Source organism: Notolepis coatsorum (assembly GCF_963971535.1).
Source record: "Notolepis coatsorum genome assembly, chromosome: 19".
Lineage (NCBI taxonomy): Eukaryota > Metazoa > Chordata > Actinopteri > Aulopiformes > Paralepididae > Notolepis > Notolepis coatsorum.
In genome coordinates this window covers 84,488,206-84,514,549 of record NC_140183.1, presented here as the reverse complement: position 1 = coordinate 84,514,549, position 26,344 = coordinate 84,488,206, and the positions used below count along the sequence as shown (strand labels likewise).

The window sequence follows — 26,344 nt, the reverse complement described above, 5'->3', positions numbered from 1 at the left end:
ATACGCCAGTCTCCTGAACACGGAGCGACCAAGCCCAAGTAGATGGTAGTAGTAGCTACAACCACTTAATGTCAAGGCTCTCATCCAGTCATTAATTTTCTCCCCCGCTCCCCATGAGCTCAATGTAACGCGGAAGTGCAGTGGACCCTGGTCCATCTATACCATTGATCTACTCTGATTTGTCCAGGATGCAACACGATTTAGATCCCTCCACTCACAAGTCTGGCATAAAAAGTGTTGCAAATGTAGATTAGAGTTTTGTTCTGGATCCATTGTGACCGGTAAAGCCCATGGGGCAATTCCGTATGATTTCGGGCTATACAAAGATTAGTTAATCAGGTATCCATGCTTTCTGGTCACAATTCACACCATTTAAAAATGGAACATCACAACATAATGAAATTCACTTAGTCTTCTCCAGTCGGACGACAGAAACCAATTTCCTTCATGTTTAGTAGGAAGCTATCCGGCAACAAGCTACATTACCACAAAGCTGTTGGCCAACAGCGAGCCTAGCTGTCCTGTAGCCACTTCCATAATGTTGGGAAGTTAGAATGCCTTACTTCTAAAAATGTATGATTAAAGATGTTGAGTGATACTTAGAATATAGAGCTCAAGTTCCGACACTGCTATCAAATGAACATTTCAGATTACATGGACAGACAAGATTTCTGGTCAAATCAATGTTTTTATTGACATTTCAAGAGGAAGCGTAAATAAACACTAGCGACAACCTCCCGTTTAATCTTCCTCCTCATCGTCAGCACCTCCAGCTCCAGGCTGGCCCTTCTTGGCGTTCTTTCTCTTGACACGGCCGGGGCGTCCACCACCGTACGGAGACCTCAGAGAGAAGTCTATGTGTTTCTGGCTGTCCAGGCGTACCACAAATGATGGGATGTTCACCACCTGCTTGCGCACACTGCAAAAACAGGAAAATATATTTTTACCAACGACGGTAATCATAAGACATTTGCAACATCTTTTCCAATACATTTCATTCACTTTAGCCGTACGTTCCAGACATGTCAGGAAGTTGGATATTTAGCGTTCCTACTGGGGAAAAATGCAATGGAACGGCCCTGTCAGAATTCCAATTTGGAAATTCAGGCATGATCTTAACTAAAGACTTTTCCTAGATGCTGCGACGTCTTGTAAAAATGGCAGCATGCACTATAAAATCACAATAAACATGTTTGTAATCCTAAAACAATTGAAGCTAGATCAATTAAACATAGTTTCCCATCTTTGGTTGGAAAACAAGCCACACGTGGTTCTCACTAGATACTACATATTTTGCATTCTACCGCAGCATTTGAGTCGTACATTATATGCATGAAGGTCAATACTTAAGACCTCCAAAATGGGTGCTTTCAAACTCTCAAGACTTTGAATATAAAAAGGCATAAGATGAGCATAAAAGGGCACATGTTGTGTAATGCGTGTGACGAGCAAGAGGTTGCCCTCAAGTGATGGGCCAATAACAAATTGTCAAAAAGCAAGACTAGTTCCTTTACAACAGGCCTCATTGACGAGGAATTCATGACACCACAGAAGAGTCTGAAAATTCATTTAAATCATCGGCCCAGGGAAATGACTTCATGTCTACTGTAATGACTGCCATATCAGGTATCGCTCGTGAGTCGTGACTGGTGTGTGTGCCGTGTAATACACTTGCCCGAGGTGCAATCCCCCATACATTACCTGATGAGCCACAAAGCCACGGGGGCACAGGCACAGTCAGCCTCCTCGGTTGGCAGGATTGGCTCTGGGCAACGCCTATTGACAAGGTATACGGCTTTGATGCCGAAGTGACCTTGCTGAAAATGTAACTGATCTCAGCACGGAGCGATACGAGTTGGCAGCAGCCCTCTGGATGGAAGAGTCAAGCGAGTTGAGTTTTTCATGAGTCTAGTGCAGTGGGACTAAAATGTACCCTTAAAAACCACATGGCATTTCAATCACTGATGCTTACCGGATGTGCCTCTGGCGGATCAGGACACGAGCGTGATGGATGCTCTTGGCAAGACCCAGCTTGAAGACCTGTGTCTGCAACCTCCTCTCCATGAAATCCTCAACCTTCAGACCCAGGATGTAATCCAGCTTCATCTTGCCCTCGTCGAGCACACCGATCCTCACCAGACGCCTCAGCAGAGCATTACCTGTGACAGGCCAAATACAAATGAGTTACCCCACTGCTGCTCAATAAGAAACCACAGGTATGAGAAGTTATTTGGATAGCAATAAGTGACCCGCGCACTCGTTTCAGGTAAACAACTTGGCCTCATTGACGAGGAATTCACGACACCATGGAAAATCTGACAGTTGAATGTTTTAAATCATCGGCCAAAAAAAAAAAAAAAAAAAAACAGTATAAAACCCTATATTACTCAAACACTGCAATATAGCAACCACTTATACCTTCAAAAAGACGCTTGGGGTCCTTCTCATCCAGAGTCAGCAGCTCTCTGGCAGCCTTACGGATCTTGGCTAGGGTGAACTTGACCCTCCACACCTCACGCTTGTTCCTGAGACCATACTCGCCTGAGAAGTCAAATACACTCAAATCAGTCGAGCAACAAAGACCAATAACAAACCAAATGGAAGTTAAAAGCGTGCAGACTTGAAACTCAAATGTATATTTGGCATTTAGCAGACACAACATACAATAGTTTGAAGTTCTTAGTTACATTAGGTAAGTGGCAAGAAGCCAAATAGAAGCAGTAACAAGTACAGTGCCTAGAATAAGGAGGTTTGAGGTAGTCTACAATGACTCCCAAGTAGGCAAGTACACAGGGGTTGAATATGTATAAAAGTTATTTAAACATCTGAAGAAATGTGCCGCTTGTAAGAGAGTGACTAGGTTTTTTTTTTTACTGTTACAACAGGCCTCATTGACGAGGAATTCATGACACCACAGAAGAGTCTGAAAATTCATTTAAATCATCGGCCCAAGGAATTTACTCAGTCTACTGTAAATAATGACTGCCATATCGTGAATAGCACTTTCCAAAGCACTTTCCAATTTGTTCCTCACATTTTACCGATTCAATGGTCTGCCTTCTGCATGGCATAAGCAACCATGCAAGGTGCCAATTTGGAGCAATTAGGGGTTAAGGGTTTTGCCCATGGACACTTCTACCGGGAATCGAACTGGTAACCTCCGGATTACCAGACGACTGCTCTACATATGGGGACACTGATGTAAACAAGACGAAAGTCTCTGATCTGCATCCCCTTAACCAATTATGGAATTTGAGCCTCTGTATTGTACCCATTCTGCAATCTGTTAATAAAGTTATCAATCAATACCTCCGAGTTATTGTCGCCCCATGGCGTTAGCGGCAAGAAGCCCAATACCAGTACATAGTGTCTAGAATAAGGAGGTTTGAGGTAGTCTACAATGAGTAGGTAAGTACAAGTACCTAAACATGTTTATAAAAATAAAAATAAAACATTATATACCAATGAGTTTCAACTCCTGGTCGAGACGAGTCTTCTCGAAGGGACGGCGAGGGGTGACATAAGTCTTGCGACAAACCCAACTCCTGGCAACGGGCATGATGGCTGTTCAGTGCCGCCTATGGAAAACATGACATGTCATTTTATTTAGTCATGGTCCACACAGTATGTCAATTAATATAATAAATGACCGGTTGATAACCTAGTACAAGTTCATCTTGCCAAAGTTAGAACGTTTAGAGTTCCTTTGAGTCGATGGTCAAGTTATAATTATCAGCTAAACCAAACCACTCACATTTAGTTAACTTATAATGGACCGATTACATTTAGCTGACGCTTTTATCCAAAGCCACTTACAAGTTCTATACAACAGGTCCGCAGGAAGGGTACAATGTTCCGTCAAACAGTGTTGAAATTACATATGAAAAATCGGTAAATACTAGTTTATTATCAACACTTCCGTAATATTACGACTAGGCCGCATCCGCACCAGTCAGTCTACCACGTTGTTGTAAGCAAGCGTGCAAGCTAGCCAGTTAGCTTAACGTTAGCGCGTTCAACAACAGCATATTTTGTGTAAGTGTAAATGTTACATTTTACAAAATGGTCGAATAACACATATCATATGGATTTCAGTAAACTGTGTGACTTCCAGAATGGCATTTGTATCCAGAAAGACCACGCTCGTCGATCCACATACCTGTCGCTATCAGGGTCGACTGTAAGAGGAAGTCAGTCATCAAATCCAAAATATATATAGGAATCAGCAGAACTACATATCCCAGGACTCACATGTGTCGAGAAAGGAAGTAGTCATTATTAGTTGTTTATGTCTGTGTCTCCCTCTGTTGGTTGAACTGAAAACAACAGCTGACAACTGATAACAGTCCAAATGATGGTATTATGGTCTCATTGTTCACTTCAAACGTCACTTGATGACGCCAAATACAGAGCAAGTGTGTGTGTGCGTGTGTGTGTGCGTGTGTGTGTGTGAGGGTGAGTGTATGGTGTATGTGTGTGTGTGTGAGAGAGAGAGAGAGAGAGAGAGAGAGAGAGAGAGAGAGAAAGAGAGAGAGAGAGAGAGAGAGAGAGAGAGAGAGAGAGACCTAAACTTGTTGATTCATGATGTGACCCAGCTGCCACAGAAGTCTCTGACATCTCTGAATCATTCAAATGCAAGCCATTTGAATCCCAAGGTGGTTGTACTCATCTAACATAGCAGGCTGGCATTTTAAAATGAGGAAAGTTGTATTTTGTGCCACCAAACATTAAGAAATAGTTCATTTGCATGTATTATTTTTTTTAACATTCAAAATTAAAATACAACCCTCATAATTTTAAATGGCAATCTGCTAGATGAGTACAATCACCTCAGTATTCAAATGGTTTGAAAGGAAAAGGACGCGTGAAAGTACGGTAGTCGCACACGCGTAGCCATGATGCTAAATCATTTATTCTGTTTTGACAAACATGTCTTTTTCAGGGAATTCTATTTTAAGATAACATTTTATTTATTTTATTTAGCTATTATATATATATATATATATATATATATATATATATATATATATATATATATATATATATATATATATATATATATATTATTTTGCTATTATATATTTTTATATTTATATTTAAAATTATTAAATTCAATGGAGACTGCTTCTGGGTCCACTTCCTGATTTCTGAAGAGTCTCTGAAGTGTTATTGATCCCATCACAATGAAAGAACATTATCAAGCGTACTGTAAATATATCTTTTATTGGGGGAGAAAACATGACAAAGTGCGTGAGACAGGGGTGCCAAGGTGGCAAGCTCAGAGTGAGAACAGGCCGCCTATTTATATAACTGAAATGGGACCCTGAGAGCATGTGTTTCTGTCTGTCACGTTGACCAACTGACAGACACACACAAGTCCTCTCTTTTCCTCTCTCACCACTTTGTGGGCCGGTCCTTTCCGGACAGGTTAAGTTAGTTTTGAGGCCATTTGTTTTATTTAATTTATAATCTTACTTTCAATAAGCCAACAACTGAACAAGCTCATCAGACGCTTCCATACATTTTCTCACCCTCTCGGACTCCGTCCCCTGTCTTTCTCTACCGTTGGACTGGAATTTTTTATTCTTGTCTTCTCTGTTCGTTACAAACCTTTTTCTTTTACCTCTCTCGCTTTCCTCTTATTCCTGCCGTCCCCCGTCCCCCTTCCGTCTCCTTGCACTTGTTTTCCGGGCTATGCGCCATGCTGTCCTCTCCTACTGTGATTCTACAGCCTTATGGACTGCCTGTCTACCCACAGGCGGCCTCCTGCTACCCCGGCCTAGTACAGGTAACACTCTCTCCTTCAATCCCTGAACTTCTAACTTCTCGTCCTTCTCCATCGGTTTCTGTTTACGTTAAATGTTTTTTCCCCTGGATGTGTGTACTGTGCCCCACCAGGTGTAGAGCGTCTCAGTGGAACCTCCTGAGACACCTTTGGCTTGCTTGACAGTTTCGATTTCAGTTGCTGACTAAAGTGACTCATGGCCCCAGGATGTGCCGTGAGTCTAGTGACTAGCGTGAAAACATGCACAACAAATAACCTGCTTTATATTTGCATATGACAAGTGAAACTATAATTCCAAAAGGTTAAGTAGAGTTCCTCAGATGAGACAGGTGTCAACATCTAGGGCCATTCACGCCACACCACACAGGAGCCATTCAAGCCTAGGGAAATGGTAGCTACAGTTTTGTTTCAGGAGGAGGTGGCGACAGATCATTATTGGTTTACTGTAAGATGGTCTTGATGGAATTGAAACAAGGTCTTTAATGTGTTTGTGATGCATTGTGATAAATAACACTTGTGCGCAGGGCAGATGACAAGTGGTGGAGGAATGGTAGAGGGCCTGCTGACAGCTGCATGTATAGGCTGGAGAAAACACATTGCATCAGATCTCGTTTCTTTCATTGCAAGGACACATTAGTGGTTATCTTTGGTCCACTGATGTGTGTGTGTGTGTGTGTGTGTGTGTGTGTGTGTGTGTGTGTGTGTGTGTGTGTGTGTGTGTGTGTGTGTGTGTGTGTGTGTGTGTGTGTGTGTGTGTGTGTGTGTGTGTGTGTGTGTGTGTGTGTATTTGTGTATGTGTGTAAGAGTCCCTGACATACCACTACTGATACAATGCATCTGGAATATGTCTACCTTGTCACTGACTATATTTTTAGCCCTCCTCCTCCTCTCAGATAATCACAGGGAGAGATTCTGTTGCCTATCTCATTGCCTGTAGACAAGGATACTTATAATGGGGGAGGGCTGGGAGAGAAATAATCAATTTATGTAATAATCACAATTCCGCCTTTTGTGATTCTGCATCGATGAGATAAAATAAAAAATGGCGACGCACAGAGAATAATTCGATCATTGAATCATAGCTCTAGTAATCATAATAAAATACAATTGTGAGGTCCCCTGCTGACTCCCATCTCTACAATTGACTTGAGGGGGAGGTGAAAAAAACGGGGGGAAAACAAGGCCACGATTCACAATTTGAGAAGGATACACAACTAACGACGTTCAATGATATTAGGAACACTGTATTCAATTGAATACCGTGTGAGTTACACATATGTGTCGACTGGCCAACATTTACACGACACATTTACACATCTGCAGTTTCCCTGTCGTCTGAGTGTAAATCCTCAGGGCAGCTGTCCCAGCAGGCACCTGGCTCAGAACAGTTGACCTCTGACCACGAGGGCTGACAGCTGAGGAGGAGGGGGAGGAAGGAGAGAGAGGGAACAAATGGGGAGAAGAAGACCACAAGGAGGAGAAGGCAACACAAGTGGGACAATGTAGATTGGTTTTCTGACACTGCAATATACTGTATAGGTCATATGATTTGGAGAACATGCAGGGAGATATAGAGAGGGCTTGGTAGTGGTCATTCACCCCAAAAAACAACAACAACAACAACAACACAGATTTATTGCACATAAACGCAACACATACTGTATCTCAATGCTGTAAATGTCTTCCAGTGATGTCATTGGAGAGCACTGAATCCTTGTGTTACAAGCTCAATGAAATGGTGGAGATGAAAAAAATAACAATCCCTTTTACAATCCCTACTGCTATTTTTTCATCTCCATCATTTAATTGAGCTGTAATTAACACAACACAAGGATTCAGTGTCATCAAGTTCAAGTTTTGTTTTATTTGTCACATATAAAGTCAGGACATCAGGAAATCAGGAAAGCTAATACCAACTCATTAACTCTCAATAACTTTCAAACTAAATTAAAGTGTGCGAAACTGTTTACAGTTTTGGGATATTTGATATTATGTATATAATAAATAAGCATATCTTTTTTGGTGAAGTGCCCCTTTAAGTAATGTACCTAGGATGTTAACAAAGCATAAGAACACATATCATTTAATAGTTAACTTTTAGAACCAGGGGTAAGCAGGTAGAAAATGGGGATTTGAGAGTCGGATGGATAGTTCTTTACTGAACGTGTCATTGGGGAGTAAAGTAGGAGCCATTCTAGAAGGATGTCCCTTTAACTGACTGTTAAATCAACGGTTTATTATAGTCCCTCGTTGGTTCCTGGGTGCTCAATTGTTCTAATTGTGCCCCCTAATGTAAATTGTTACATATTCTATTGTCCTTCTCATTTGGACACTTCCCATGTAAGGCGTTTGAGACGGTCAGATGTTGGCTATTTGTAGGCGTACGATACGAACGATGGGGTCAGTGTTGACATGTTCTCTGACATGTCCCAGGCAGGTACTCTCTGTACCACAGCATGATAGCCAGGGCTGCTCGTGGCAGGCTATAAGAAGAGCCAATGGAATTGGAATGGAATGGATATGTGTTAAAATATATTTTTTTATAGATTTTAATGACAGAAATCTAATAATATTAAACATTTTCTGGGAGGTTTTAATATCAATTCTCTACTCATTTTATGCCTGTCTATAGTTATGCCAATTCTATGCTCATTTTATGCCTATGTCTATTTTGTGTCTACGTCACTGCTGTGAAGCACTTTGGGCTGCAATTCTTGTATGAAAGGTGCTACACAAATGTATTATTATTATTATTATTATTATTATTATTATTATTATTATTATTATTATTATTATTATTATTATTATTATTATTATTATTATTATTATTATTATTATTATTATTATTATTATTATTATTATTATTATTATTATTATTATTATTATTATTATTATTATTATTATTATTATTATTATTATTATTATTATTATTATTGTTATTAGTATTATTAAATTGGAAATATGTCTCATAAACATGGGAAAACAGTCGTGCTTTCCAAGACCAGAAACGGATGTTAACCACATGTGTAAACAGTGTAAAGTACTTTTGCAGTGTGTTTTGTGTTAGACAGGAAGAAACTAACTCTGATGTCCAACAATCTTGATATTGACAAGGGATATTATTTATTCCCAGGAAGTCTGCATATCCTCTCGGTGCTATTCAACCAACAGTAACGCTCGCAGTCATTAAACGTCTATAGTATCATACTGGGATTCTGCCTGGACACTGTATTTGGACCACATTAAAATGCAAGGCGTTACATGACCACTTCAAATTTCACACGTTCCTCCAGGCATATCCTCTTCCGTGAGCTCTAACTCACAACAGCTGATAGACATATATAAGAGAGGGGATAGAGGAAGAGATAGCGTTGGAGAGGAGCTGTTAATCTGGTCAGAGACATCCCAGATCTTAAAGCTGTGGTCTGGGACTGACTGACCTCTGACATGGCCAGCTACTTCCCCTTTCTTCGCAGAAGAAAACATGGGAATAAGTTTGATGATGCAACGCATAGGCTGCTAACCCGGTGTTGTCATAATAGATGGGGGACCCTGATGTAAACAAGACGAAAGTCTTTCTCTGGTCTGCATCCCCTTAACAATTGTGTGTATTGAGCCGTACTGTGTATTGTACCCATTCTGCAATCTGTTAATAAAAATGTCAATCAATCAATCAGATCACCGGTGTTGTTGCAGTACCTCATACCATGTTACCTGTTACCTGTTTATTGCACAATGTTTTTTTTTTTTTTTTTTTTTATTGGATTCTATTATATGTTGTACCACTGTATTGCACATCGTTGCGGGCAAGACCACCCGCATTTCATTGTATACTTGTATGCCGTGACAATTAAAACTCTTGACTTGACTTGACTTGACTAGAGCCACTGCAGCACTGTCCATAATAACTCGTTCTTATACTTGAATTATATGCAGTTTTAAAAATGTCACAAAAGTGTTGGATGTTTGAAAAGTGCTGTATGAGTGGACTGTTGGACTTCAGCAGCTGTCTTCTGTTAGGCTTTAAGTCACTATTGATGTACTTATCACTCTATCACTCTTAAAATCTTGTACTCAACTTTTAAAATACTTGTAGAGAAACAAAGCCACAATCTGCTTCATACACGATTCATATCAAGAAAAAGGAGTAGATAGCTTGTGTCAAAATACATGTGCAAAGTGATAAATCATGTAGCCTTTCCAGCCATGGTATTCTTAGAAGTGACCTTTTGTGTGATATACTGTCCAAGCACCATTTACATTCAATCAAGTACCTCAAGTTGGGGGAAGAGCTCAGTCTAGGTTTTGTGTGTGTGTGCGTGTGTGTGTGTGTGGGTGTGTGTGTGTGTGGGGGTGTGTGTGGGTGTGTGTGGGTGTGTGTGTGTGTGGGTGTGTGTGTGTGTGGGGGTGTGTGTGGGTGTGTGTGTGTGTGTGTGTGTGTGTGTGTGCGTGTGTGTGTGTGTGTGTGAGAGAGAGAGTGTGATTAGGGGGAAGGAAAGCTGACTGACAGGTACAGATGACCACAGCTGGTATGCCTCCCTCCCCTCCACCACAGCCCCCTTTTGCTTTCCTGTGTCAGTCATTAGGCCAATAGATTTGATTGGTGGATGAGTTGAACTTATGGAGTGGTGGGCGGGTGGATGGCTACCATTAAAACATGCGACTGTTGTTGGACAATGCATCAGAGAGCAGGAGGAATGCAGTAAAGGGGTAAGATAATTCTTCTAGTTAGAAACGGTATCATTCTCTTTCAACAAATCTGTATTGGGATGATTGTTCACCATGACTGTGTTTTTCTAGCTGAGTTTGGGACCAAACTCTTCAATGTTTCAGCCTAAAGATGCTTCAGTTAGATGTTGATGACGTCTAGAATCACTTTCTTCTTGTTGTGGCACACAAGATTCATTTGGTGGATTTCTTTTTCTCCAAACCATACTCAATGTTTGCTTAAAGGGGAACTATTTTACTATTTCTTTCACTATTTGGGCACTTTTACACAATTCCTGTGAGTCTATGGAACACCTCTGTAATATATATATTTTTTTTATTAATTGTTTTGTATTTCTAATCAAGTCCTCAAAAACAGCATTTTTCTACCTCAAGATTTCGAGCTGTTTTGAGCCTGGGCTCCTAAACCACTGCGCCGCGTCGTCGTCTATCTCAACATTAACATGCAGCGGTGACTATATGACATCACATATAGGCACATTTTCAAACGACTCAGTTCAGTGAGGGTGAATATTGTGAGAGGAGAATTGGAAGAATGCGCCAATATGAGAATTTTGAGACATAGATCATATTAATATAAGTTCACATAGCTAGGAAACAATGCTAAACACTCAAAAAGGCCATTTATAAGATAGTTCCCCTTTAAAAGTTAATAATAGGTCTTCTTTCGACCAGTTAGTGACGACACCCAAACGTAGCTCAGCTGTAAGAGATTCTTTGTAACTAATGCATGTTTTCTTAAAGGTTTCTTAAATCAGTGACTCGGATGAGATTTCTTTGTTTTCGACAAACAAAGAAAAAAGTTTTATTCTATATAAAAACAAAACAAAAAACATCTTACTGTTATCATGTGGGGACCCACCCAGAAGAAGAAACCAGGCTCGAATGGAAATAATTTGATGCATATCTGTCTGTAGGGTTCCAACAGCTGCACACCTTTCTCCACCAGATGTGTTTAGTTGGTTGTTAACATATCATTAACCTTTATATTCACAAGATTTGTGAAAACAAGTTCACTGTATACGAATAGTCATTAGTCACATAGTGAGGGAACTATTAGTAAACATTACAATTCACTATTCTTCTGGGGACCCCTGGGAAACCCCTCAAGGACCCCTGGGAAACCCCTCAAGGACCCCTGGGAAACCCCTCAAGGACCGCTGGGGGTCCCTGGACTCACTGGTTTTCACATCTATCAGATGTCACTGGTTAATGAGTCCTTCCTCCTTCCTCTCTATCCAATCACAGGGTGGGCCTGCCCAGGAGGTCGGTCTCGGCGGTGGTGACCCTTCCATGGCCCAGGTGTATGCACCCCCCCCCTCGTACCCTCCGCCAGGACAACTCCCACCCCTATCTGCAGGCAGACTACCTCCTCTAGACTTTAGCCCTGCCCATCCCAGTGTTGAGTACACAGAACATCACCAGCTCAGAGTTTATCAGGGCCCGCTACATGAGGGGGCGGAGATCTTGGCAGCCAATAGCACGGTAAGGACAATTTGATTGTAGTGTGTTGCTATAGCTACTTTAACTTGGAAACTTCACATTCAAAATACACGATCAGATTTAATTGGATCTATTGGATAATCTGTCATCGTTATATATAATTTAGTTCCTAACACACATTGTGAATGGGTGAGGCATTCCATGAGTGCTTAACCAAAAATAAAGCTTTAGTTATTTTTTTTAAACCTGATATTGTGAAAGATAATGTAAATATTTTTGTATAAAAGCAATAACATAGTACTTAAGGTCATGCTATATGATGGTTTATTGGCACCATTGTGCTGATGCACAGAACCCAGCCCACTGCGTCATTCCTATGACTGCAGAACACATCACAATAATAGCACTGCCTCTTGTATGTTATTGGTTATATGATGATATGTGTCAGTTGTATGGCAACTGCTTTTTAACAAATTCTGCCAAGTAGGTTGTAAGTATCTCCTACTGTAGCAAAAGGAGCGTGGATAGATAAAGTTTCCTACTCCTTCTATATTTAGAGCCCCACCCCCAATTGTACACAGCCCATATAAGGACATCCCCCTGATATTCAGCAGCGTTAATTGGGGGACAGCTGAGAGTAGATTTGTTGTTGAAAATGACCTTTTCCTTCTCATCCCTCCTATTTATCTGAAAATCTAGTGTTAATTAGCAAAGGTTTACTTAAGGTCGGAGTGTGGAGAGCTGCAAATGAGGTCAAATATGAAATGCTAACGTTGGGACTTCTGCTATTTCTCAATTGAACTATCTGTAACTTCTTGTTGACAGTGCTGCAATTACTATAGGAATTTTTTCAGATTCAGATTCAGAGTTTTTATTTGCCACGAATTATTGATTTGCTTATTTTTTTTACCTTACTTTAAGTTGATTTACTTTGACCTTGCAAACAACACACTTAATCTCAGTGACAATAGTGGCCATATACACTCTTAATCCATCCATGACGAAATCACTTATGCGTGACAATAGCTCAGTAAGATCAATGCACTTCTAAACCTCTGATTTCAAAGTGACAGCAGTAATGACAGAGAGGTAAACAAACTGGTGCGCAGGCTGATCCCAGGTCAGTGCTGTGTGCCGCTTCAGCGCATCTCTCTTTCTACATTCATGTAACTGGTGTTTTGTGGCCCCATATATTCTACTACTAGAGCCCCTGACATACAAGGTCCGTCCTGATTTCCGAAGGGAAAGTTGAGACGTCGCCACGGAGAGGGGGGGGTCAAAGGGGGAGGCTGACCGGATGACCCCCCTCCCCCTCTGAAATATCGCCCAGGTCCAGAAAACAATTATGCATCGTGACGTGACATCACCACCCACCTCAACCTCCTCCCCCCTTCTCTCTCTGCCCCCCCCCCCCCTCCCCACCTCCACTATAGCCTGTGTCTGTGTTTGTGTGTTTGTGTGTGAGAGGATGTGTTGGTGTGACCCAGGCTGTAAACTGTAGCCATGGCAACAATAGGCTGTGTATGTGTATTTGTTTAAAGCTCCTCAGTGTCTCTTCTACTACCCCCTTTGTATCTATCCCTTCCCACCTAATAATTATGCCCTTTGTATAAATTACCTCTTAACCTTTGGCAGAAAAAAACAGCACCGTGACCCCAGACTTACCCTTTAGATCTTGGATTTTGACCTTTGCCCCCCCCCCCCCACCCTATCCAAGCTTTTTGCGCAACTTCTTGCCTTGTTCACGTTCTACTTTTGGTTAATCCAGAAATGTTTGCTGCACAGAGGATATCTATCTCTCTCTCTCTCTCTCTCTCTCTCTCTCTCTCTCTCTCTCTCTCTCTCTCTCTCTCTCTCTCTCTCTCTCTCTGCCTTTCTTCACTAGAATGCTAAAACCTGCGTTTTCACCTCTGCACAAGAAATTGCTTGATTTATATTTTCATTTGAATTTCTCTTTTCAAATGACAAGATACTTTACCTCTTTTGCATTTTTTCTTTGCTATTTTCCTTAATACATTTTTCTGCCCACGCGCCCCATTCCCTCTTACTTCTCCTTTCCACCGCTGAAGCTCACTCTATTTTTGCCGTTGAAAAAAAAAATATTATCAGTAAAAAAAAGTAAAATTTAAAAAATGTTTGCAACATTTGATGATGCAGGTTGACCAACACACACACTGGCATCGTGGTGCATTGTGGGATACTGGATGTTTGGGTTTTGCAGCACAATACCTTTTTCTGAATTGTTTGCATGGGGGCATTTTAATCAATTACAGCGTAGTATCTCTATTGCACAGTTTACTACAACTGCTTAGATTGTATGCACATCTATTGAAGGTTTACAGAACTCTAACGAGGCTTTAGTTGCTCTCAGGGTCTGCATCTGTACGAGGACAGAAGTGAAAGTATCAGCGCCTGTATATATCAAATGTTTATGAGTAGGAATGCTGACCTAGGATCAGACCGCTCAGTTCACTGGACCATAATATATATATATATATACACCTCACTGGTCTCAGATCAGCACTTGTACTTTGACATGCTTGATAAATACAGGCTCAGGCGTCTTGATCGTTTGGTTGGTAGTATACAGTACATTTCCCGGGCATGTATTGATAGACTCCTCACTAAAATAGAGCCCTGTTCACGCCTCCTCACGTTTGCTTTGAGAACGAGCACTGGGTGCTGAATGCTCGTTGACCTTGTTTTCTTTTGATCACTTGATTCAATGAAAATTAAAAGTGTTTTGCCTAATGCAATGTGATGCTTATGCAGTTGATTCAGGAATTGTCTGAAAAATTACATGATGAATTTTATATTAATATTTATATATAAACAAAAATCTTAATGTAATTCTTCATGATGAAATCATAGATTAGTTGACCATTCAGATGGTCCAATGCATGAAGCATAGTTGTGACGTATTCTTAGATTATTTTTGTAATTATCTTTTTTCTTTCTTTACCTTTCTATTGAAACCCCCTTTATCTTTCCACACCTATTCCCATCTCATTCCATCTCCCCTTCTCTTCTCCCCTGTCTCCATCTCTCTTTCCCTCCTTTTCTACTCTTCCTGTCCTCTCTTTTTGTCTGTCCCTGTGCGCCTCCTCATCTACTCCTCTGTCCCTTTACTCCTTCCTACCTCCCGTTCTTCTTCTTCTTCTTCTTCTTCTTCTTCTTCTTCTTCTTCTTCTTCTTCTTCTTCTTCTTCTTCTTCTTCTTCTTCTTCTTCTTCTTCTTCTTCTTCTTCTTCTTCTTCTTCTTCTCCTCTCTTCTCTTTCTCCCTTGTCAGGACGACTCCCTGGTCGCATTGACCTCTGACCCTCAGGCTCTGACCGTATCGGTGTCATTGGGGGGTGGAGCAGGAAGTGGGAGTGATGAGGAGGGGTCAGGTAAGGCCCAACCCAAACGCCTCCACGTCTCCAACATCCCCTTCCGCTTCAGGGACCCGGACCTCAGGCAGATGTTTGGGGTGAGAGACACTGCCGGCTCCTGGCTTCACACGGAGGCCCATGTGGTCCATCCAGTCACATGGTTATACAGTTACAGTAACAATAGAGGCCTTTCACAGAACGTTTAGAATGACAATTTGCCCGCCATGTTGGATGAAACAACTCTTGCTATGTGTTGATATGTGAGAAATATGTCAACAAATTTGGTGTCTTATTACTGGATCTTGTAAACAAGTCACAGTGGAACAGTAACATCATGGTTTTACAGTGTCTCACTGGAAAACATATCCACTTCACAGAAATGAGGTATTCTCTTGCAAAAGTGGTTACCAATGGCTACAAAACATTCAGTGCAAGGTCTCTATTGCAGATGCAAATGAATAGAATCGATCCATCAAATGATTCTCAGACATAAGCCAAGTCACATGATGTCCTCTTAAATCTTTCAGCAATTTGGCAAGATCCTGGACGTGGAAATCATCTTCAATGAACGGGGATCCAAGGTGAGGAATCATTAAACTTGAGACAGAAACGGAGCTGAAGATACGGCCGGCTAAAGAATCACCCAAAAAAAAAAACATGAAGAGCAATATGATGGTTTGTCCCTGCAGGGCTTCGGGTTTGTGACCTTCGAGAGTGCGATGGAGGCGGACCGAGCGCGCGAAAAACTGAACGGGACCATCGTGGAAGGGAGGAAAATCGAGGTGAGGGAGGATCTTTTGCTGTCACAAGTGGTGTAGTAGTAGTAGTAGTAGTAGTAGTAGTAGTAGTAGTAGTAGTAGTAGTAGTAGTAGTAGTAGTAGTAGTTTATTCAGTCATCATCTCACACAATACAATATACACCATCATTTAACAATATTTGATTTTACAGTGACTGAAAAGGTACAGCCTGAAGCATAATGCTTATATATGCCTGTCCTATATATATATATTTTTCTTTTTCTTTTTTGTAAATGTTTTTATTTTCTCTTTTTCAAAACATACATAGAACAAGACATCACAATACAATAGATTTACGGTAATAATAATAGAGACACTAACAACAATAACACTAACAATAATAACAACAGAAATGATAGTAAGAATAATAAAGACATAATATAAACTATAAAAGTACATTATCAGACATGACAAAAGACAAACAACAAAGATATGGCTCAGATATTCACATGTTGTACACTGTATACACAGCAGAAGTGGCGGTTAGGGAGTCAACTCCTGGTCAACGATAGCACCCAGTGTACTGATAAACTGTGTGTGTGGAGTGTGTATGTTTATTTTGTATATATGTGTGCATTTAGTATGGATGTGTGTTTTATGTGTGCATGTTTTATATGTGTGAGTGCACATGTTTTGTGTGTGTGTGTGTGTGTGTGTGTGCGAACAGGCATGTACTTCTAAATACATTATGATACCTTCTGCAACGACCCAAAGCATCTACATACAAGACATTAGTGATCTCTAGGGAGGCTAAGAGTAATGGGGAAATCCGCAGAGTACAGTGGTGGATTACGCAGGTCCAATATGAGATAGATATGGGTCCCATATTTCATAAAAAGTGTCCAACTTGGAGTGCAGCATACATGTGATGTATTCACAAGGAATACAGTCCATAATAATGTTGTGCCATGACCTCTTTGATGGGACCTCATCCTTGATCCAGAACAACAGAATGTTTTTCCTGGCAGCAAATGTCAACAAATTGAACAGTCTTTTCAATTGTTTGAAATTGGCAATATGAATATCTGGGAGGCCTAGTAAGAGGCAGAGGGGATCCAGTTCGATGGGGGTCTGGAATATATCAGATAGTTCCTCTACGATGACGAACCAATAGCTCTGGAGCTTTACACAGGACCAAAAGCAGTGGATGTGGTTTCCAATCTCTATCTTGCATTTAAAGCAGAGTGGGGATGCATTGGGATCCATTTTACTCTTAACACTTTCAGTGCCTTTGATTAACGTTGATTTACCCCGTTGAATGCCACCATCCACTTCAATGTTAGTGTTAAAAACGCCTAATCTATGTTTATGTGTCTAATCTAAAATATAAAGATTCCATGATAAAAGACATTTACTGGAATATTCTAGAATACACAAAAACGTTGTCATTTTTCGACCTATTTATGAATCGTTTTCAAATAAACGCTAGATTATCGATAGTATATGTGTACGTATGCACGCTATAGACGCGAGCTGAAAAATCGATTCTCTTATTTCCTCATCAGCGATCACAGCCAAACAGCCACATCACACATAGGGGACACACTGTTCTATCAGCGAATACAGATCCGATTACCCCAAGACTGGTAACATAGACTCCTTACCTTAGATCAGATGTTCTCCAAAAAGATTATTCCAATTCCTGATCACCATTCCCAATATCGATCACGCTTATTGATTGATTATTGGCTGCTGTAAATATATATTCCAGGCCGATTTCCGTCCCGCGATCAGATCCCTCTTGAGCAGACTGCTCGCCAGTCCTCGTCCGTGATCTCTATGTCCAAATCTTTTTCCCAGGACTGTTTAGTGACAAGGGAAGATAAAGATGAATTAAGGTTTAGAGTACTATAGAAAATAGATATTTGTTTTTTAGGAATCTGCAAGGAGAGGGCTTTCTCCACCTGCGAGGTGGAACTGTTAATTAACAGTGAGGTGTCCTTGGTGATAAACTGCCTAATTTGTAAGTATTTAAAAAATTCCGTTTTCAATAGGCCATACCGCTGCTGCAGCTGTAGAAAGGACATTAGGGTCTGGCCATCAAACAAGTCGCCAAGATTAGTTATGCCCTGCGTATGCCAGGTCTTGAAGCCGCTGCCAATTTGGTCTGGCTTAGTCAGGATTGCCTACGATCGGGGTAAGAGGAGAGGTCAGCTTAGCTCGGCCCTCCACCTTACGGACAGTCTTCCAGGCCTTGACGGAGCATAGTGTGATGGGGTTAGAGCATATTTTCCTAACAGACTTAAAGTCTTTGATAAATAGTAGGTTCCACAGGGGGGACTTAGATTGCGAGGATTCAATGTCCAGCCAGATTGATAGTGGGTCTGATCTGAACCAACCGACAAGTACCCTAAGGTGTGCTGCGAGTTGGTAATGTCTTATATTAGGTAGGTCTAGACCCCCATCTTCACCATCCATCTGTAATTTGGCCATTTTCAGACGTGGTTTCTTCCAATTCCAAATTAATGAGCTTAGCCAGCCTTCTAGCACCTTGATAACCTTGTTTGTCAGCAGCACTGGAATCATTTGGAGAGGGTATAGTCTGGGGAGTACGTTCATTTTGACGAGGGCTATCCTACCCAGCCAGGAGATTGGTAAAGGGGCCCATCTAACTAAGTCTGCCCTTATGGTGTCTAAAAGGGGGGGAAAGTTGGGTGTCACAAATACTCCTAAGTAAACGAAGCCGGAGGGCAACCAGCGAAATGGGAAGGGCTCGGGCAGGATCGGGATGGATTTAAGTGTCCCAAGTGGCATTGCTTCGGATTTGGAAAAGTAAATTTTGTACCCCGAGAAGGTTCCAAATGTGGAAATCATGCGGGTTAGACATGGAATGGAAGAGTCAGGTTTAGATATAAAGATCAGTACGTCGTCCGCGTAAAGAGTGATTTTGTGCTCCCTCTCGTCCACCCTAATACCCGAGATGGCGGCTGACTGCCTTATGGCCTGAGCAAGTGGTTCTATGGCCATGTCAAATAGTAAAGGGCTAAGAGGGTCCCCCTGGGGGTTCCCCCGTTGTAGAGGAAAGTTGTTAGACCTAAGCCCGTTAGTCAGAACCGCCGTCATCCGTGAGTTGTAAAGAACCTTGACCCAGTCAATAAAAGTGTTTCCTAGGCCAAATTCAGCGACGGTTAGAAACAAATCAATCAATCAATCAATCAAATGTATTTGTATAGCACGTTTAAACATGACGCTTGTCAACCAAAGTGCTTCACATGGCTAAGCTAAGTACAAAGAAAAGTATAAAATAAACAGAGAAATAAAATAAAATCAACGGATAGACAAAGGAAAAACAGAACAACACGTCAACAAGTACGGCAAGAGTCAAAGTGAGTCAGGGAAGGCCAGGCGATATAGGTGGGTTTTGAGTTTTACGGCCATTCTACACGGTCGAATGCCTTCTCCGCGTCGAGAGACATTTGGATGATATTAAGGAGATATCATGTTGTCGGTAGAGTTCCTACCCTTAATAAAACCAGTCTGATCTTCGTTAATAATGAAAGGGAGCACTTTTTCTAGGTGCATGGACAGGATCTTGGAGAGCAATTCTTTTCTCCGAATTACGTAGGGCTATAGGCCTATAGGAGGCGCACTTTTCAGGGCATTTACCCTTTTTAAGGAGAAGGCAAATATTGGCCTCCCGTAGGGACTGGGGTAATATTCCAACCTCAGAGGAATGATTAAGCATTGCCAGCAGGGGATCCAAGAGAATATGACCGAATTCCTTATAGAATTCGCATCCGAAACCGTCCGGGCCCGGAGCCTTACCAGATGTCATACCCTTAAGGGCGCACAGAGCTTCTTCCTTCGTAGTTGGGGCGTTAACACTAGCACAGCCGACAAGGGTTCAAATGACCCCTAGGCATTTTTTCTTTTTTTTTTCTTTTTCTTTTTTGGCGTTTTATCGCTTTATTTCTACTGGGCAGTCCAGTAGGGAGAGACAGAGGAGGAATGGGAGACAGAGTGGGGGGAAGACATTCGGGAAATAATGACGGGTTCGGGAATCGAACCCGGGTCGCCCGTGTCGCGGCTGAGCGTGCTATGTGGTTTGCCCATCAATGTGTGGCTCTTCCATCCAAAAAAGAAATAAATTATAATATTTTTATTTATTATTATTTATTTAATTAAAAAAAATGTTTTTGTCACTCAAACCTGTGGTAAACCTCATATTTTTATATTAAGAGGTAATTATATAGTTTACACTGTTTATTTTTCTCATATAAGCTGTCGGGTCATCTGACCCGTTCCGGCGGGAATGGCTGTTCTAGTGTTAAGGAGCAAGTTCTGAGCTTTCGATACCTTAGGGAGGTGCAAGTCAGCGAAAAAAGCTTGCATGTCAGAGAGAGCACCATCGGGTCGTTCAGTCCTATAGAGTTGGGCATAGAAAGAGGCAAACTCTTTATTAATAGTTTTGATGTCAAAGGACCTGACCCCGTTTGAGTCCGAGATTGAGGCTATTACTTGGGTGTCAGCCCTCTTTTTTGCCAAGTTAGCTAGGCACTTGCCAGGCTTGTCACCGTGTTCGTACATTCTCTGTCTGGCAAATTTAAGAGAGTATTCGGCGTCTTGGATCAGAAGAGTGTTTAACGCAGTTCTGGTGGCCGTAAGCTCTATAAGCACAGCCGGGGCTGGGTTTGAAACATGTTGATTCTCAAGGTCGGCTAGTTTGGATTCAAGAAGTTTGCATTGTTATTTTTTCTTGCGTTTCTTGGATGATACGTAAGACATAATCAGTCCGCGAGAAAATACCTTGGATGTTTCCCAGAGCAGAGACGGGTTATCCGTAGAATGTGAGTTAATTGAGTAGAAAATGTTAAATTCCGATTCGAAATAGGAGACAAACCTATCATCCTTGAGGAGCTATGGGTTAAGACGCCAACGTCTCAATAGCGCCCTCTCTTCTGACAAGGAGTAGACCAGATATATAGGGGCGTGATCAGATAAAACAATACTTCCGATTGTGCAGGACGATACCAGAAAGAGCTTAGAGGAAGGGATGAAGAAATAGTCTATTCTACTGTTGCTCTTATGTGGGCCGTTAAAAAAGGTGAACTTCAGTTCGGATGGGCAAAGGGTTCTCCAGACATCTGAGAATCCAATGTCTGTACATAGGGAGGAGAGCATTTTTGCTTGCCTAGAGGGGGGAGCCAAACTGGGTGGGAGTTTGTCAAGAGACAGTTAAAGTCTCCGCCCACAAAGGCATTCTCAGAGGCCAGGCCATTCAATTCAGTAAATACTTTGGATAGAAAGTCAGGGGAGTAGCCTGGGGGACAGTATACATTCATAAATGTCATTTCTTTACCCTTAAGAACCCCTTTGATAATCACATAGCGACCGTGGCTATCTAAAGAGGAAGTTATGAGTCTAAAGGGGAGATTTTTATTGATCAGTATGGCCACTCCCCTACTAAATGTAGAATAGTTTGTGGCGAAGACCTGTCCCACCCAACTCTTTTGGAGTTTAGCGGCGTCGTTGGGTCCCATATGGGTTTCCTGTAATAAAGCAATAGAAACAGAAACATTCTCCTTCTTTAAAAAGGTCAGAATCGCCTTCCTTTTCGCTAGTTTCTGAAGACCTCGAACATTCCAGGAGCAGAGCTTAAAGCTCTCAGAGTTAGCCATAGCCATAGAATATTAGGGGGTGTGTAGACAGGGCAGACCTAAAAAGGCCTGTGGGCACACCAAATTCACCTATTTTAACCACTAAGCATAATGTACCTTGAGCCATACATAAAACAAATATTTTCAGTAGTAGACATGTGCCCTGAGCCATATATAAAACATACATAAAAAACATATAAAGGTGCGGGACCAGTGGGCCTTTCCCCAACAACACAGGGACTCACCATAGGGCCTAAAACCCTCAAACCTACCATAAGTAGATTACTCTCTCAGTGGCTGCTTGCCACACTCCCAAACATAAACAAAAAAAAGAAAAAGCCTCAAAACGTAGAGTAAATGGAAAAGTTCACATTAAACCTTATAAGAACATGGCTAGGTTTAAACGAGAAGAAGAAACCTAGAACAGGAACCATAGCAAGAGAAAAAGGGGGGGGGGGTTATATAACCTGTGTACTGCATGATAAACGTGTGCAGTACGTCCACCAGGCCGGAAGAGGGCGATACTCTGCTGACAGGTCCGTTGTTTCCTATGGTTCACACAGAGTAGATACTAGCTTGCTGCCTTGTCATAGCGCAATTAGACCGCCGTGTCAGGAGAGGGCGCTGTGCAAAAGTTCGTCTGACATTTTAGTGGCCTAGCAGGTCAACAGCAACCATTTGCCATGTGTGTGGCTAGCAGAGCGTAGTTAGACGGCTGATGGATCCATGAGACCCCAGTCCGAAAAAATATGTACACAACTACACACACACTAAAAAAAAGAAAAAGAAATGCATCACGGAGGCATTAACCTAAGTCGTGACGAGGCGTAAGTGACACGCATAGAAGTCCTAGGTCATTTAAACAAAGCTAGCGCTTAGCTCCCCGGCATATAGTGGATGTAAAAACAAACAAAAAAAATAAAGTGGCATTATGTAATAGTTATACAAAACAGACCAGGCCAACCCCCCCTTAAGTCAGACGCAGAGAACATTTTTAATAAAGCATCCAGGCGACACCTAACGTCACACAGTTTCTCTACTCCCACCCAGTTATAGGTTATAGGAAGTTATAGATAGTTATAGAAATTGGGGTTGATATGAAAAGAAATGTTGCAATTCGGAGCGTGTCTAACTGCACACATCATAGCGGGAGCCTCAAGGCAGCTTTGGTCCATAGGATTGCCTATACAGTATCTGTCAGTCGTAACTGTTTTGTTCCGTGTCTCCTCAGGTCAACAACGCTACTGCCAGAGTAGTCACCAAGAAGCCCCACACTCCCATTGTGAACAGCGAAGTTTCAAGTAAGTACATGAGATTCTGGGTCGGTTCAGCTTGTAGCCGAGGCTAGTGGAATACTAATGGTTATATACTAATACCACTAATACCACTATTCAGTGTTGTAGTACTCGAGTCTGAGTCCTGGACTGATTTTCAGGACTCGTGACTCGACTTGGACTTGAGCACTGAGGACTCGGACTTGGACTTCGAGCATTGACTGCATTCAGACTCAGAAGGTGCAGACTCGGACTCTGACTTGTTAATTGATAACTACAGTTATTTTATTATATATTTTTTGTAATAGGCCCTAATCATTTGGCATAAGATATTGATGGCTAGGGCATTTGTTTGGCTATTGTGTCACAAAGTAAATAATCTCCCTTTGAAATGGTGACCGCTGTGTCATTTATGTTTAATGTAGACCGCCGTATGTCAGCTCTTTGACTGCCAGAGTGGAGGTGACTCAACCTTGATGACTTGGACTCGGACTAGGGTAATTGGGACTCGACTCTGGCTCTTCGTTGGTGACTCAGACTTGGACTCGAGATTTAGTGACTCGACTACAACACTGCCACCATTACTAATAACATTTTCATCGCTTCTTCCTTTTCTGTCTGTGTAGCGTCTGGATGGAAGATCAACCCTGTCATGGGCGCCATGTATGCGCCTGAGCTCTATGCCGGGAATGAATGCCTATGTCAGTATCCAGTCGTCATATTAGCATGCAATATTTATCATTTAATAATCGTTGGTCTAACCTTGTCCACCTCACTGTTTCTAATATTGATTTTTTTTATTCCTTATTCTTTCATATAGTCGCCAGTTTCCCCTACCCTGTAGCCACGCCCACCCTAGCCTATCGGGGCGCTGCGTTACGCGGGAGGGGCCGGGCCGTCTACAATACGATTCGCTCTGCGGCTGCAGCCACGCCTACTGCTATGCCCGCCTACCCTGGGTGAGATACCCTCTGGTTTATTAATACATTACTGGGTAATATAAGGGTTTCTTATTCATTTAGTTTACTAGACGCTGTTTCAAACATTAACTTTGATATATTTTGCTTTTACCAGAGTTGTATATCAAGATGGATTATACGGAGCGGAGGTCTATGTAAGTGGCCACACATTTCCTACACATTTGCTTTTTAAAATCTTTATTTGAATTCAGTTTGGCTCGCCAGTTTCTTTATTCTTTTTTTTGCTGTAGCCATACTCAGTGGAATGTTATTGTCCAATCAGGGTGGATATCCAGCTGCAGCTTACAGAATGGCTCAATCCGCAGCTGCTGCCACAGCAACCTACAGTGATGGGTAAGCAGACAGAACTCTGTGGGGCACACCCATAAATATGTATTCCATAGATATGTTTTCCATAAATATGTATTCTTTAGGCCATATGCTGTAGAAAGCGATGCATGTACAACAGAAAGTTGCCTGTTTAGTGTGGTCATGAGCGATAACCCTTTCACTACCACACTACAGAAGGTTAACCTTTCACTTTAAGGGTTATGGTGCTGTGAAAAGGCTTAGAAAAGGTTCCGTTACGCATATGTCGCACGGCTTTTCACCAGATATGGACGGATTTACGCCGCCGCTGCGGACCCCTACCACCACGCCGCTCTCGGGCCGACAGCAACATATGGAGTTGGAACAATGGTGAGTACAATCAACACCCACACCACCGCCACCATGGGTCACAGTAATACATCTGTAGTAATACATCTGTATCGACAGGTCCCCGGTGCATTCTGTAGTAAATCAGCACATGCTCTGTTCTGTTTATGTTTTAGGCCAGTTTGTACAGAGGAGGATACAACCGCTTTACACCTTACTGAGCTGCCCGACGGGAGCAAAGAAGTCTCTGCCGTTAACTCTGGGACTTGGCTGATCTGAGGATGCTGCAGGACAGGTTATAAGATCATTAAGCGTTGGAGATGTGGAAAAACGGCGCTGCTTCCCGTTTCAACAACAAGCTCTCCTTGAGAGACTAAAGACTGTACTTGTAAATACTGTAGGAACCATTCGCTATTTATTCTGCCTGAGAATACACTGCATATGGTGGAGGATGTTATCTAATTTATAGACGGTTGCTTAAAACATTTATTTAACAATTGTGTTGTGATGTTTTAAGAGTTAAAGGAACATCTCTGTAATACTGTGGCCTAAAAAAGTTTCTCTCTTGGACAGTCTTGTAGGTAGATGGCTTATAATTGTCTTCGGTTTAGGGAACGTATCCTTAACTGCCTAAGATTGGCCAAGGTGCAATATACTGTGAGAATGTTTTCAATCGATGTCCCAGGTCTTCAAGTTTTCACGGGTCAAATTGTACAACAAAGGAGCATTTTATACAGTGTTAAATTGCTTATTTTAGGTGACAGGTTTTTGACAAGGATCTACTTGGTGTGTGTGTGGTGTGTGTGTGGTGTGTGTGTGTGTGTGTGTGTGTGTGTGTGTGTGTGTGTGTGTGTGTGTGTGTGTGTGTGTGTGTGTGTGTGTGTGTGTGTGTGTGTGTGTGTGTGTGTGTGTGTGTGTGTGTGTGTGTGTGTGTGTGTGTGTGTGTGTGTGTGTGTGTGTGTGTGTGTGTGTGTGTGTGTGTGTGTGTGTGTGTGTGTGTGTGTGTGTGTGTGTGTGTGTGTGTGTGTGTGTGTGTGTGTATGTGAGTGCATGGACAGGATTATGCATCATCATCGTTCAGTGAACAAAAGCAGGACGACACTGGAATTATGATATTCTGGTGATAAGTCTTTCTGCCTCTAGAAATGTGACAAACTTAAAACTAGTTTGGATATAATTGGAATTTTGTTTTGTTTCTTGCTCTTCTAACTACCTCTCAAAATTTCTAACTTTTCATACACTGTAGTTTTCACTAGTAGTTCTGTGTTATTGTCTGTATATGTAAGTAATCGTTGACTGATTCAGCAGAGACACACTTTCCTCTTTTCTGTTCTGTTCTTTTATTTTCTGTTCTGTTCTTTGCTGTTCTGTTCTTAGCGTTTCTGCTCTATCCAGTAGTGTGTATATATAACCCTGCCGACTATATTCTGCCTTTCTGTCGATTCTGTATCTTATTACCTGATGAGCCTGTTGCCTCTATGCTGGCGCTCTTTCTCACTTTCCACTGTCTGCCCAATGAGATGAAGCAAGATTACATCACTCTGAAATAAACAATGCATTCAAAAGCCAAAGGGTATAGTGCAACAATCTGTTCAGTTGTGTCGTCTATCGTTATAGGAGTTCCAAATTACCCAAAATGTAGACATACTGTACTCTACAGGGGGTGCAGGGAGTGTATCTGCACCTGTGCCTGGTCCCCAAAAAGAGGCTCCTCCCATGAGTAAATACACAC

At 41.8% G+C, this 26,344-nt stretch overlaps 2 protein-coding genes across 3 annotated transcripts; one reads left to right on the top strand and one right to left on the bottom strand.

Moving 5' to 3' along the window:
* Nucleotides 1–668: 668 nt before the first annotated feature.
* On the bottom strand, nt 669–4,197 carry rps9 (ribosomal protein S9). 2 transcript variants are annotated; one of them, XM_084336483.1, is made up of 5 exons: nt 4,160–4,195; nt 3,463–3,578; nt 2,419–2,541; nt 1,973–2,159; nt 669–919 (listed from the first exon to the last, which is right to left on the bottom strand). In XM_084336483.1, exons 2-5 carry the CDS (start codon nt 3,557–3,559, stop codon nt 742–744), a joined length of 585 nt encoding a protein of 194 aa, XP_084192609.1. In that variant the 5' UTR covers nt 3,560–3,578; nt 4,160–4,195; the 3' UTR covers nt 669–741. The 2 variants fall into 2 exon arrangements, with proteins under 2 accessions (XP_084192609.1, XP_084192610.1); XM_084336484.1 differs by lacking the exon at nt 669–919 and adding an exon at nt 1,692–1,869 and having other exon boundaries at nt 4,160–4,197.
* A 1,504-nt stretch (nt 4,198–5,701) lies between these two features.
* rbfox1l (RNA binding fox-1 homolog 1, like) lies at nt 5,702–25,269 on the top strand (the record flags this gene model as incomplete). Its single annotated transcript, XM_084336091.1, has 12 exons — nt 5,702–5,788; nt 11,762–11,998; nt 15,246–15,425; nt 15,855–15,908; nt 16,017–16,109; nt 22,954–23,023; nt 23,623–23,697; nt 23,817–23,955; nt 24,071–24,110; nt 24,239–24,309; nt 24,570–24,654; nt 24,789–25,269. 12 exons carry the CDS (start codon nt 5,702–5,704, stop codon nt 24,831–24,833), a joined length of 1,176 nt encoding a protein of 391 aa, XP_084192217.1. The 3' UTR covers nt 24,834–25,269.
* Between the last annotated feature and the right edge of the window lie 1,075 nt (nt 25,270–26,344).

Bases quoted from the DNA above. Each gene is read 5' to 3' on its own strand.
- rps9 (XM_084336483.1), bottom strand. From the start codon at position 3,559: ATGCCCGTTGCCAGGAGTTGGGTTTGTCGCAAGACTTATGTCACCCCT. The intron at 2,542-3,462 runs GTATATAATGTT...TTGACTTCTCAG, and splicing joins CCAGGAGTTGAAACTCATTG to GCGAGTATGGTCTCAGGAAC. The intron at 2,160-2,418 runs GTATAAGTGGTT...GGCCTGTCACAG, and splicing joins CCCCAAGCGTCTTTTTGAAG to GTAATGCTCTGCTGAGGCGT.